At 39.0% G+C, this 15,480-nt stretch overlaps 1 protein-coding gene across 3 annotated transcripts in view; it reads right to left on the bottom strand.

Moving 5' to 3' along the window:
• BICC1 (BicC family RNA binding protein 1) overlaps nt 1-11,297 on the bottom strand; it is a 265,578-nt gene extending 254,281 nt beyond the window's left edge. For 2 of the 3 annotated variants that reach the window (XM_079138139.1, XM_079138140.1), the window contains exon 1: nt 10,829-11,297. In XM_079138139.1, coding sequence (XP_078994265.1) covers nt 10,829-11,018 — 190 coding nt within the window. In that variant the 5' untranslated portion in view covers nt 11,019-11,297. The remainder of the gene's footprint in view (nt 1-10,828) is intronic. The other variant, XM_079138138.1, reaches the window with a different exon arrangement.
• Nucleotides 11,298-15,480: the final 4,183 nt, after the last annotated feature.

Here is a 15,480-nt window from a genome sequence, read left to right on the forward strand (position 1 = left end):
ACATACACAATTTAAACAGATCAATTTTAAGCAATGAAATAGAAGAAGCCATCAAAAAGCCTAAAAACCAAGAAAAGCCCAGGACCAGATGGATTCTCTGCTGACTTTTACAAGACCTTCAAAAAAGAACTAATACAAATACTCCTCTAAGTATTCCATGAAATAGAAAAGGAGGTCACCCTGATACCAAAACCAGACAAAGACGCATAAAGGAAAGAAAACTTTAGACCAATATTCCTGATGAACATAGATGTAAAAATCCTTAACAGAATTCTGGCAAATCGCATACAAAAACATTAAGAAGATAGTGCACTACGATCAAATGGGTTCCATCCCAAGGATGCAAGGTTGGTTCAAAATCTGAAAATCAATAAATGTAATTCATCACATCAATATACTTAAAGATAAGAATCATATGATCATTTCAATAGATGTAGAAAAAGCATTTGATAAAATACAGCATCCCTTCATGTTCAAAACAATAGAAAAACCAGAGGTAGTAGGAACATAACTCAACATTGTAAAAGCTATCTATGTTAAACCCAAGGCCAACATCATTCTAAATGGAGAAAAATTGAAAGCATTTCCTCAAAAAACTGGAACAAGGCAGGGATGCCCTTTCTCACCACTTCTATTCAACATCATCCTTGAAACTCTAGACAAAGCAATTAGACAGACCAAAGAAATTGAAGGAATATGAATAGGAAAAGAAAAACTCAAACTATCACTATTTGTTGATGACATGATTATATATTTAGAGGAGCCAAAAAATTCCACCAGAAAACTTCTAGAATAAATTAATTCAGTCAAGTAGCAGGATATAAAATCAACACACAGAAAAGTAAAGCATTTCTATTCATAAGCAATAAATCCTCTGGAAGAGAAATTAGGAAAACTACCCCATTCACAATAGCCTCAAAAAAAATAAAATACTTGGGAATCAATCTAACAAAAGAGGTGAAAGTCCTCTACAATGAAAACTACAAAATTCTAAAGAAAGAAATTAAAGAAAACCTTGGAAGATGAAAAGATCTCCCATGTTCTTGGATAGGCAGAATTAATATTGTCAAATGATCATACTACCAAAGGCACTATACAGATTCAATGCAATTCCAATTAAAATCCCAATGTCTTTCCTAATAGAAATCGAGAAAGCAATCATAAAATTCATTTGGAAGAATAAGAGACTCAGAAAAGCCAAAGCAATCCTTAGCAGGAAGAGTAAAGCAGGAGGTATCACAATACCAGACCTTAAACTATACTGCAAAGCAATAATAACAAAAATGGCATGGTATTGGCACCAAAACAGACGGGTAGACCAATGGTACAGAATAGAAGACACAGAGACAAACCCACATAAATAGTTATCTCACACTAGACAAAGGTGCCAAAAACATACAATGGAGAAGAGATAGCCTATTCAACAAATGGTGCTGGGAAAACTGGAAATCCATATGTAGCGAAATGAAATTAAATCCCTATCTCTCACCCTGCACAAAACTCAACTCAAAATGGATCAAGGACCTCAGAATTACACCAGAGACACTGCACCTAATAGAAAAAAAAGTAGGCCCAAATCTTTATCATGTTGGCTTAGGACTTTCTTAACCAGACTACCAGAGCATAAGAAATAAAAACAAGAATCAATAAATGGGATGCATTCAAACTAAAAAGCTTTCTCTCAGCAAAGGAAACAATAATGTGAAGAGAGAGCCTAAAGAGTCGGGGTAAATCTTTACCAAATGCACTTCAGATAGAGCACTAATCTCCAAAATTTATAAAGAACTCCAAAAACTTAACACCAAAAATACAAATAACCCAGTCAATAAGTGGGCTAAGAAACTGAGCAGATACTTCACAGAGGATATACAATCATCAACAAATATATGAAAGTGTTCAAAATCTCTAGTAATTAGAGAAATATGAATCAAAACTACTCTAAAATTTCATCTCACTCCAATTATAATGGCAATTATTAAGAATATAAGCAACAGTGTTAGTGAAGATGTGGGGAGAAAGGTACACTCATTCATTTCTGGTGAATGGCAAATTGGTGAAACTGCTCTGGAAAGCTGTATGGAGATTCCTTAGAAAACTTGGAATGGAACCACCATTTGACCCAGCTATCCCACTCCTAGGCCTATGCCCAAAGGACTTAAAATCAGTATACTACAGTGACACATCCACATAAGTGTTTATGGGAACTAAAGTCACAATAGCTAAATTGTGGAACCAACCTAGATGCCCTTCAATAGATGAACGTATGAAGAAACTGTGGTATATAAAATTATGGCATTTGCAAGTAAATGGATGGAGTTGGAGAATATCATGCTAAGTGAGATAATTCAATTCCAAAAAACCAAAGGCCAAATGTTTTCTCTGATAAGTGGATGCTGATACATAATGAGGGATAGGGGAGAATGGAAGAATTTTGGATTGTGAAGAAGGGAATACAGTGAGGGGAAAAAAGGGTCCAAGGGTTGGGAAAGATCATAGAATGAGAAAATCATCATTACCCTGTACACACATATGACTGCACAAATGATGTGACTCTACATCATGTTCAACTAGACAAATTAAAAGATGTACTCCATTTTTGTACAACAAATCAAAATATATTCTGATGTCATGTATAACTAAGTAGAATAAAAAAATAAAAAAATAAAAAAACATAAAAGAAAGTGTTTAATATTCTATACTGCCATATCTTTTTTTTTTCGGAGGGTGTAGTACCAGAGATTAAATTCAGGGGCACTTGACAACTGAGCCACATCGCCAGCCCTATTTTACATTTTTTATTTAGAGACAGGGTATCACTGAGTTGCTCAGCACCTCGCTTTTTGCTGAGGCTGGTTTTGAACTCACGATCCTTGTGCCTTGGCCTCCCAAGCAACTAGGATTACAGGTATGCATCACTGCACCCAGCAATACTGCCATATCTTGAGTTCCTGCTCCACAGCTGGCACTTGTGGATTCTTTGTACAGTATTTCTAGCCTAGCCATGACCTAGAAGACACTTATATGCCCGTTTTAGAGATGAGGACACTAACTCTCAAAGGAGTTATAAACTTGTCCCAGGCCACACAGCTAATAAATGATAAAGCCAGGATCTAAGCCCTGAGCAGTTTGAGTAGAAACATTTGGTCCTTCCCATTATCTGGCCAACTAAAAATCTTCTAATGTTGTTGTAACATTTAAACAAAGTATATGTCAAGGGAATTGTGCAGATATTTAAAATCATGTTCTTCAATAATCTTTAAGGAAATAGAAAATACCACTGATAGAATGCTAAGTGAATCAGGAGAGTTATGATCCCAGAATAGAATTAAAGTCACACAAGGGAAGGGACCATATTTATCTTGGTTTCGTCTGCATCCCCACAACTTAACACTGCACCTGACATACAGCAGGAACTCATTATGTCTTGCAAAAATATGTTATGTGTGCATATATTTTTAAAGACCAGGAAAAAATTTCCCAAAAAACATCAGGGGTTATTGCTAGATTTTGGATTGAAGGATGATTTTTGTGTTTTGTGTGTGTGTGTGTGTGTGTGTGTGTGTTTTCTTACATTTGTGAAAATGTATTTTCAAGTATTATTTAATAAGTATTACTTTCGGGCTGAGGATATAGCTCAGTTGGTAGAGTGCTTGCCCTGCAAGCACAAGGCCCTGGGTTCAAACCCCAGCACTGCCAAAAAAAAAAAAAAAAAAAAAAAAAGCATTACTTTCAAAATCAGGGATATAAAAACAATGGCTAATTTTCAAATCCTATGGCTAAGCTCTTTTCTATACAAGAAATGAAGTTAAATTCCATATTAAACTCAATATTCAGATTAATATAGATTGAATTTCTCACTGTGACAAGAGAAACTACTTTATAGCTAAAAAGGGAGCATTATTTTTTAATATACCAACATCATGAATGGGAACAGGATTTAATACTACACATATAAATGCTTTCATCATCTACAGTTATTAATGGATTCAAAGATAGCAAAAGGATATATAAATGCGTAACATCCACAAAGTGTTTATTTTCATGATTTTAAGACACTGTCCTAAATGCTAGTACTGAAGGATTAAAAATCAAAAGCAGAGGCTCACTGCAGCATAACAATAAAAGCTTCTTGCCAAGGTCATCACCACACATTGAAAGTCATTATAAATTACTATTAAAATCATGCCTCATCTCTGGTGGTTTATTAAGCATTTTACATAAATGCATATATATGGTTACTATCACCCCATGCATTTTTTTAAGTGAGAACTCCATCTTCACATGAATAATATAAACTAAGGATGGGCCAACGGGTATACTTTATTATTTCATGATGGAGACAGTTTCAAACAGCAAAGCATGGCACTAACTTGATAATAATTCTATCAAACTGCCTCAAAAATAACTTCATCTTCTGAACAAAATCTGGCTTTGCTGGTCAGATTACATTAGGGTGATCAATCTATATAAAGCCAAAAGAACAAGAGCTCAAACTACTCCAAGTTACTACTAAAAAAAATTGGAGATGGGAAGGAGCAAGGAAGGATATCTTAGGAAGAAAGATATTTTAGAGCAACAAAAAGTAAAAGTAGGCATTTATGTTGTGTTATGGACTTTTCTGAGAAAAAAAAAGAAACATTTAACATGGACAAAACAACGGAGATAAAAAAAAAAAGGTATTTCCAGGGCACATGCATAGCAAAAACCAAACAAACAAATAAACTACCACAAAAACAGTGGTTCCAATTCTCAGTGATCTAGTTCCTGTTGATGAAAGAATAATAAGGTATTTAGATGATCAAAGGTGTTTCCTCTGTGGGATGGAGCTCTACTCCTGGACTGGGTTAAGAAGAAAGTTCTACCTATGTATAAGATTACCAGAAAATATAAATTTGTAAGGATTGACTGCACAGGCCAAAGTCTCCACAAGAGATAAGCTTAAGCTTGGGCTTCAGTCACACTTGGAACCTGGGGTCATGAGTCTCCTCTGCTTTGCCTACTGTGGCAAAGCTACAAACTGAAACACCCAGCATCCACCCTGACCCCATTCTTGCTTGCCTACTTCAATTCAAGGGTTGGAAAAGACACACTGCCAGAATCTCTTGCAGCAAACAATGACCAAAAAAGTAAAGATGGAACTTCCAGGAGAGAGAAAAGACATGAAAAGACAAAATCTTGAAGAGAGAACTCTTTTTGTTTTCCCCCCTTAACCCCAAATGGATCACAAATGTACCTTCAGGCATAGTCAAAACCATATTGCACAAATGAGGCAAAAAGTCACAGGCTAAAGATAAGGAAGTTGAGATGGAGGGAAGATGCTAAGCATCTTCATGACCTTGAGCAGTTGTCAAGGCCTGGACCACTAAGGCCCGGACTTCTTGTGAAGTGAGGAAGATACACTCCTGGATGTAACCCACGCCATGTTAGGTTTTCTTTTAGTGGCAGCCAAATACATTCCTGCCTGTAAAAGTCATCAATACAACAAACCCCTCTAGCTATGTTTGAAGGATCAATGATCAACTTAACCAAAGCCCCACCAGTCTTCCCAGATAAGACTTACTGAGTGTGCACCATTATCAAGAGTGCTCACTCTGTGCCCGTGAACCCAGACACATCTTCACAGGTTTCCACCAGTGGCAAAGTGAGAGCCTCAGTCCAAGCAGGCATACAGGCAGCTCCTAAGCTCTTTACTGCCAAGCTACATAATGTCTGATGTGGTTTTTCAATTAGCCTATAAAACACTTCTACCTTTCAATTCTGCTCTCTGACTCAACTGTAATTGCCCTATCTGATTTTTTTTTAAGGAAAACTGTCATTTAAAAATAAATCGAGCACTCCTCCTCCACCACCACCACAAATAAAGGACTCGCAAGCAATTTTTTAAAAATTAAATAAACTGGCAAGTGTTTGCTTTCTCGTGTCTTGAAATCTTTATCTATCACGTGGGACAGTGCTGCTGCTACACTAACATTTGCTAAGTGCCATGTGCCTGGCCCTGGAATAAGCATTCTACATGCATTCTCTTATTCTGTGCTCACAACATCTCCATATGGTGGGACTATTATTATCTCCTTTTTTCAGGTGAGCAAATAGAACATCTTAGCTCAAACACAGCATTTTCATTCAAAGATTTTTTTCTAGGCACCAGTAAATGACTCAAGTTTAGAACAACATATAAGTAGAAGAGAGACTGGTTGATTTTGCTGCTTATCTTTAGTAAAAACAGCAAAAGTGAATGACTCAAGACCATTCAAAGAATGAAAGACACTCGCAGCAACAGCAATCACAGCTGAAAGAGGTCAAAAGCCCTCTCCTCCTGAGCAAACTCTACAATTCCACAGTCACACTAGGGAAGCCTACTCAGTTATGTATTTAACTACCTTTAAAGAGGCTAATCCACTCAACACACTACCAGCTACCAGGAAGACCAATAATAGTATTTAAACAGTTGTTAATGTTCATTAATCATAAAATCTTTATATTCATTTTGCATTAAATTTGATTTTCATTTTTAGCATAAGAGAATTATGGTTTATAGTAAATACTGTTATTCTAATTGATTTTCAGCACTTTCTATATGGCTAGAACCATGATATTTTACATACATCTTTTTCCTCCTAATTGTCACAAACTACTCAGGATATAAAAGAACTACTGCTAATATCCCCCTTTAGAAATGAGGCTGCTGTAATAAATTTTCCAAGTTCCCTATTCAAAGGTAACACCAAGATTCAAATCTAGATCTGATCCAGTCCTGTGCACTTAACCACAAGCTTCATGAAGTTACTTGACTTGTTATTCTCATTTAATATCCTTGATCAAGCACTGACTGGAAACCTCTATTCATTTTAGCTTTACTCTATCTTCCCTTCCAGTACTCCCCCATTTTCAAATATTTCTTCTTCCTATTTCTTTCTGCTTTCTCAACAATATCTAAGAAATCATTACATATTCATCAAGTCATATGACAATCTCCACTAAAGTTTGCCACATTAAAGAGCTAATATAACTGCTGCTCATAGTTTTAATCAATGAGTATGACAACCTCTGCTTTGGAATCTAGTTCTGCCACTCAAGTAAGCACCAGTGAATGATTCCAGTTTTGCACAGTATTACAAAAGTTCAAAATGGTATCTAAAGTTGCAAAAATGCAATACAGTTTCTAAAGTCTTCAATAGCAGTGTGGTAAAAACCCACCAGATGTCAATCTCCACTCATGTAAATAGGTCATCCCAGTCCCTGCCCCTGTGAATGCTCCCTTCTTTCTCTACTGAAACACAAAGCACTGGTAATTTTAAAAGTGTTTATGCTTCTGAATTTTATGTGGGAATTTTTAATTTTATTATACATATAAATTTTTATCTAAAAACAAAGCATTAATACAGGAATCCTGTATTTGCCTCTTAGTACTTTGGCAAACACTAGGACTGTATTTTTGACTCTCTTGACCAATTACTTCCAACTTTCTCCCATACTTTCCTCTATAACACTTTCCTTCCCATTTATATATCATAACTCACATTAATTGTCCTAAATGAGTCAACATTATTATCTGACAAGAAGCATGAAATCTAAATTTTGAAGATCAGCTCAAAAAATTAAAAATGATTTTTCTTTATCACTAAAAAATGCTGTCCATGGTATTCATTTTAAGGCTACTATACCCATCAAAAATCTAAATTAAACTAAAATATAAATTCTCATTTAGAAAACTATTGCCTAGGAAAATCAATAATTGTCATTTAGATTCCAATGAAAATGTTAGATATTCTTCATGGCTATTCCAAAGTAGTTATTAAACCAAACACACACACACACACACACACACACACAAAGTGATTTCTTTTTTCCCTACATTTTCGGTCTGGTGGTTTTTATGGGTATCAATTATTTTAGGATTCAGTGATCATCCAAGAATGGTATTTCATCTCTTTATTACCATACTGCCCATATTTTAACCTCACTGAATTTTTGGTCCATTGCGTAGAAGAATTTCTCTACTAATAAAAATACAACCATTAAAGATTAACTTGCCCCCAGGACAGTCCTCTGAAAACAAATTCCAAGCATTATAATCACCAATTTACACTCTGAAGACTTAAAGGCCAACAATCTTATTCAGGCTTAAAATGGAAAACCCACACATATTTTAAGGCTATTGTAAAAAGAAAAATAGCAAATCCAAATTCACAATAATCAGAAACCCAACCAGACAAATACAATCGTTACTTGCTTGACCCTTTTCAAATGAAAAGTTTTCCACTCAAAAATAACTAACAAACTTTTTGACTTGCCAGATGTCCTACCTTGTTTTTTATTTTATTTCTGCAATTATGAATGTGCAAAATTCTCTCCCGACTATTTATTAAGTATATGCTATATGTCAAATTATGACACACTAGAAACCATTTGAATCCATGATGTAATATTTACTATGAAAAATAATAAAAGCGGCTTTAATTTGTGAAGTTCTTATCATTTATTATCACTATATAACAAATTTTAGTTTATTAGTCATTATCTCTTTCCATTCTCACAAAACCCTAAAAGAAAGTCCTAATATTAGCTCCATTTTACACATGGGAAAACTGAGGGCAGGGAGAGGTCCAGAAACCTTCCCAAGGTACCACAGGGACTTGAACCCAGGTCTGAGTGACTCCAGTGTTCGCACTTGTTATAACCACTGGTATAAGCAATAAGGCACATGATTACACTTAGTTCAGGAAACTGGTAATTCCTCCAACAAGGGTGATTGTACATAATTTGATACTGGGAAGTATGCATCATAAAATGTACACTGTGCATTGGGTTCTATGGTCAAACGTGTTCAAGTTTACATTCATGAAAGTGGTAGGTGATTTTGGAAAGTCAAACTACTAAATTCAATCACTAAATAAATACTTTACTAGGTATAGGTTGTTGAAGAAATGTTAGCTCTATTATCTGTAAGTTAAACTATCACTGCAAAGTAATTTTAACACTGGATGTCAAAATAACACATTTACAAAGGAGATAGCCTTCAAATTTAAAAAATGCCTCACCCATATTTCACTGTATTCAAAATGAAAATTAACTCAAAAAAGAAATCCACTTCTAAAGCTCAGATTATACACGTAGGCTTCCTAGAAGGTAACATTACTGTTGTTACTTGTGCAAAAGTAAAAAAGGTAAGAATGATATGAGAATTTTTTATTATTAGAAAAAGACTAGAAAACTTTCACAGAACTCCAAACTTACAGAAAACAAATTGTTGAAAAGTACACATATGTGGTCTTAGTTCAATCCAAACAATTTTACAATATTTTTACAACATAAATTTAATATTTTTATAATCAGAAACTAGACAAAAAAAAAACTATGGAACAAATTAAATAACTAAAATCAGTTACTGAAATGCAACTGGGGTTTTATTTTTCAAATCCACCTGGTAATACTCTTATTTGACATTTTATCACAGGAATAACCCTCTTAGAAAGTTATGTAACTTGAGGGAAAAGACATGAGAAGTATCAGGGATGTTTATCAATAAAAATAAGCGACAAGGGAAACAGTTTGTAGCACATCCAAAGATGACTGCCAAAACACTCTTGCTATTTGTTTCCACCAAGTTATTGTTTTGGAAAACATGTTGTTCTCTCTTAAAATAACCTGCTTAATTGTTCTAAAAAGCCAATGGATTACCACCAAGAGCTAACTCGCTCCCACAATGCGATACATTGATAAAGTCAGCTATGTATTCACTCACAAAAGAAAGTTTGCAAAGCTCCAAATCTCCCGTGATAAAAAGTCACTAGCTACTGAATGAATCTTCACCACCCTTCCTTCGTGAGACCAAAGCCTGGTCCTACCACAAATCTTAACAATGATAGTCATTCAAACTACCTCATTTCTCTCTTTGGATGTGGGAATTGAGCCACACTGGTGGCTACAAGTAGACTAGTAATTAACATTTTTAAGAAAGGTCAAATTGACCTTGGATTTTAGCGTTCTCTCATATCCTCACATTATAAATCAGAATTTGTTTCCAGTTCAATATGATTAAAGCTTTTCTGCCTGGGAAAGTCCCAGAGAAACTTAAAGAGTTAAAAAAAAAAAAAAAAAAAAAAAAAAAAAAAAAATCCCAAATTGTGAAAGACGAAGTCAGACACTCGTGGCACAGAAGATTTTTATGAACTGAATGTAACTCATGTATTTTATAAGCCTGTTAGGGGATGAACACATACTGTCCTCAAACATAGCGGCACTGCCCGGACACAATCCCCACGCTGTGGCTGCTCACCCCATCCTGGCCCCTAGACTACAGGGTGGGGGGCGGAGGCGGGAGCTCCTGTCTTAAGCCCTGACATCTGCAGAGCGTTTCCCAATAGGGAGACAAGGCCCCTCAGCTGGAGGAAGTGGATACTGACACGGGGAGAGAGTAAAACATACACGAAAGAAACACAACTAGAATTCTAGGCGGTTGAGTGGAACAGCAGTCACGCACACTCTGCGCGGGCTGAGAGCGTCTGGATGACACAGCCCAGGTGTCCGGGCTCAAGTTGGCATCTCCAAAGTCTAGATCACAACTTGGGCGCGCTCGTACAAACCCTTGGCCTTCAGCTTTTCGGAGCGGATCAAGTTAGCACAGGGCCCCGGTGCCTGGAGACCTGAGAGGCGTGGAAGGGTAGGGAGTCCCGCGAGGTCTCCATTCCCTGGATGTCCTCGGCCGGCGGGGGAGGGGACTGGGGAGCTAAGGCTGCGGGCCGGAGTAGCGGGACCTGCGGCGGGGATGTCCGGGAAGCAGTTGGGGGCTCAGCTGGGGAGACCGAGGACGCGGGGGGATGCCTACCTTGTAACATGGCCTCGAGTTTCTTCCTGTCCACGCGGAAGCGCTCTTCGCTCCACTCGGGGCTGTGCAGGGGCGCTCCGGCGACCAAGTCGTCCTCGGACCCGGGCATGGGCGAATCAGTGCTGCGCTCACTGTTGGAGCCCGGGTCCGACTGTGCCGCCAGGTAGCCGGGCTCGCCCTGGGCGGCCATGGTGGGCGAGGGGCGCTGGGGCTCCGGCTGCCGCCGCCGCCGCTCTAACTGCACCGCTGCCTCCGCTCGCCGGTCCGGCTGGACTGGGTCCCCGCGCCGCGGCGCTAGCTCGTCCCCCAGCAGCCGCCGACGCCGCCGCCGACGCCGCCACCTCGGAACCCCCGGCGCATCCCAACCCCGGACGCCGCCCGCCGCCCCGGGTCGCAGCCCGGGTCCTGGGCCAGTGGCTGCGCCGCCCCCTGCCAGCAACGCCCGCGCGGAATGAGCGCGCCGCGCCGCCCGCGCCTCCATCCGCAGGGCCCCGGCGCCCCCTCCCCGCCTGCCGCCTCGGCAGCCGCGCGCTCATTGGCCCGACCGGCCCACGGGGAGCCGCGGCGGGCGGGCGGACGCGCGGGCGGGCGGCCCCTGGCGCTCACACACACTCGCGCGCACACACATAACACGTACACACTACCACTTTCTGCGCTTACACGCATAAAGCCTGCCCGGCTCATGGATCCTCACAGCTCTTCAGAAACTCACCAAATTCAAGCACAGCACACTCTTGAATGCACATATAATTCCTCATCCACACATATTACTTACACCCTACCACTTTTCTACACTTGTACATACAAATCCCAACCCCTTACATACTCTCAAAGAACTCCTTCAAACAGACGCATGCCAAGTTCAAGCACAGCATGCGCATGAAATGCACACGGAAAGGGTATACAATTCCTGTTCTATTCAAACACCCACAGTATATCCTGAAACTCACAGCCCCAGTGTGTCCCACAAGTTTGAACAGGAGAATGGAGAAGAGAGAAAGAAGACTTGAAGAAAAAACAACGTCCATCTTTCACAGACATCACTATGGACAGCTTGCATGTAGCTCATTCTTCCACGGGAGGTTGAAACCCAGAAACCTCATCTCAGCAGTGGTCCACTAGGAAGGAGGTGGACTACAGACTTAACTCTTCTTATTTTTAGGAAAGGGGAACGAGAAAGGAGTGATTTTCTTTGTAATTCTCAAGGAATGGACTCAGCAGATTTTTTTTTTTTTTTTTTTTTTTTTTTAGCAGAAGAAAAGAGGCTGGGATATTGCAATGGTGGTTAGTTGGATCCACTTGGCTTCTTCTCTCTCTCTTTTTTTTTTTTTTTTTTTTTTTTTTTGGTACTGGGGATCGAACTCAGGGCGTTGTGCTTGCAAGGCAAGCACTCTACCAGCTGAGCTATCTCCCCAGCCCTCCACTTGGCTTCTGGACAGGGCTGTCTGGTCAGGGAAGGAGGGTCCCTATCTGTTCTCAAGATCAGTCTCACGGTTGGTCACTGGTAACCATTGACCCTAACTGCAAAACCAGTTCACCCACTGCCTCCTTCAAACTTGTGTATAAAGAACCAGGGAAGAGACAAATCCCTTGCACCAGGTGCGCCCCTTGGAACTCTCCTTCCCAAGCTCAAACAGATTCATACCCTCTTTTGTTTTATGACCAAAGCACAAAGATTTTTTTTATTCCTGGAAGGGGGATGGAGATAGTAGTTTGCCTCTGTGTGAATGGAGGTTTACTTGCTTTCGTGTGGGGCAAGCCATATCTCATTGGCATGGGCTTGTGGATAAGCATGTAATATGCTTCCATGTCTAGTTAACAAGACTTGACTCTGTGCTGGGTACTATAGTGTAATTTACAAATGAGAAAACAGACTGCAAAAAGTTAAATGATGTAACTTTAGGTCATACAGCAGCAGATAATAGAGCAGGAATCAAACCCAGGCCTCAGTGTCTGATATATAATCTCCACAAAAGACTGTTTTGTTAAGCAAGAGTGTCTTCCTGCTCAGAGTGGCCTTCTGATGAACTGAGAACAGATGCACCCTTAACTGCTCCCATTTACCACCATGTGTTCCTTCTCTGGACTTGTTAATTTTTATTTGATTACTCAGCAGGACACTAGTTTCAGCACCAAAAGGGTCTGTCTAGGAGTGTCTGCATTCCATCAGGGAAGTTTACCAAATGACAAATATTTATTGAGACTCTACTATGTTTTGGGCACTCTGTTGGGCCCAAGGAATATTGAATAAAGCCAGACAAAGTGAGTAAAGATAGTGTGCCCCTGGAACTAACAATTCTAGTAAGGAAGATAGTATAGTGACCAAAGATATAGATAAAATGCTCAGATAAATATAAAGTCATCCCAATGTAAGCATTAAAATAAAACTTAAGATATGAGAAAACCTATAGTGGAGTAACTGGGTTCAGTCAGAGAGGTCAGTAGAGCTTCTAAGAAAAAGTGACTCTGGAACTCAGAAGTTTTAGAAAGAATTAACCAGGCAGGAAAGGGAAGGGAAGAGTCACTCCTACAATCATGTTGATCATGATAACATCCCTGAAGGTAGCTATTACCATTATCTTCATTTTGTAGTTGAGTAAACTGAGTCACAGAAGGCAAATGACTTTCCCAAGTTTGCAGAGCTAAGCAAATTGTAAAATCAGAATTCGAACCCAGGCAGGCTCCCCTGAAAATTAGACTTCAGATGCTTTACAATTAACCAGTAAGCTATTCTTACTCTCGACAGGATTAGTACAAGCAAAGACGCTGGGCCAGAGGAGGCAGCATGCCTGCCTCAGTTTATGGAACTAAAAGAAGATCAAAATGACCAGTATCAAGACATTAGGTGGTACTCACTGAGGCAGGTGATGAAAGTAAGAGGCAGAGCATGTGAACACTATAGGCCAAATTAAAGAGTTTATGTCTTTATCCCCAGAACAGGAATCATATAAAGTCTTTAAGTAAAAGTGGTATTCTTAAGCTTGGATTTTAAAAACATGACTCTCACTATCATGTGGAGAACAGATTCAGGGACAGGATAGAAGTCGTTGGACCAATTAAGACACTATCAAGAAAGTTTAGGCTGGCCACAGTGGCACACACCTCTAATCCCAATGTCTCTCAGCAACTTCAGAGCTGAGGCATAAGGATTGTGAATTCAAAGCTAGCCTTAGCAACTTAGCAAAACCCTGTCTCAAAATAAAAAGCAAAAAGGGCTGGAATGCTGCAGAGTGATTAAGCACTCCTGACTTCAATACCTCATGGAAAAAAAAAAAAAGGTTTAGATCAGGCTGGCATCCTGGTGTCTTATCCAGGTGGTAAAGATGGAAAGACATGAAAGGATTTGAGAAATACTTCCATAGTATCGGCAATTAAGTTGGTGGTGGTAAGTTGGATGTGGGATGATTGGAAAGGTAATGTCAAGAGTTTCTGTAGGGCTCTGGCTAACATTATTAGAGAGACATAGATGACATCAACTGAAACAAGGACTACTGGAAGAGAATTACCTTGGAGGAGAGATCATGGAATTGAATTGGGCCCGTGGAGTATGAGGCATCATTGAGACTTGAAGAAAATATGTCAAGTAAGTAATTGCATAGATGGGTCTAAAGTTCAGTTAAAAGATGTTAGCTAGAGAAAAGTTTGTCCTTTATATACTTATAGGTGACAATTCTAGTTGTATGTATGGGTAGGACTATCTGAGGAAAGGGGAGAGAAAAAGAGAACCAAGGAAAGGGCCTTTTAAAAATTCTGACATTTAATGGTTAAATAGAAGACAGTATAATGTGAAAGAAAACAGAAGCAGCAGAGAGAAGAATGAAAATCAAAACAAATAGCATTTTGTTGTGTAAGCCTAGGAAAAAAATGTGTTTCAGAAATTAAAGTATGATTATCTCTGTACAATAAAGGAGGCCAACATTTTTGTTAAGGTCACTAAGACCTTAGCAAGAAAGCAGAATGGAGTGGTGGAGTATATATAACTAATGAAAGATCATGAGCTAAATATAATATGGATAGAGGGAGTACTGTTTGTTGTTTATTGTTTGTTTAGTTGGTTGTATGGTTAACGATGGTTTTTGAGGTTTGAGCATATTTAAAGATAACTAGAAAAGAGTCAGTTAACAGAAATGGCCTATTCAAAAAAAGAATAGATGCTATAAGACTTTGAGAGCATGAACAGAATAGATTCCAAGCTCATTAGGTGAACGGATAGGTACAAATGCAAGCCAGTTTGTAGGTTTCACTTCTTGAGCACCAAGGAATTCCCATCTAAAGACTTTTATTTTCCCAAAAGAGTAAAAATTAAGGTATCTGCTGTGAGTGTGGGGAAAGTACAGCTATCAGAGGTTTGAGGAAAATAAGCTGTCTCATTTTACTTTTTGAGAGGTTCTAAAATACATTTTTATCTGTAAAAGAATGGACTGGCACTTGTGAGAGTCCATTTGATGTTGATAATCATACATTTCTAATGAATCAGACTTCTTGCCCTGCGATTTCCTTCAGAAGTGCTCACCTTTATGGATGTGAGCACAGAAAGAATACAGGAGTCTTGCCAGATTAATGAAGCACCAAAGCCCAGAAGACAATAGAGCAATGCCTCATGGGAAAAACACTTCCAATGTAGAAATTTATACCCAGCAAAACTATCAACA

The sequence above is a fragment of the Sciurus vulgaris genome (genome assembly GCF_902686455.1).
Source record: "Sciurus vulgaris genome assembly, chromosome: 4".
Classification (NCBI taxonomy): Eukaryota; Metazoa; Chordata; class Mammalia; order Rodentia; family Sciuridae; genus Sciurus; species Sciurus vulgaris.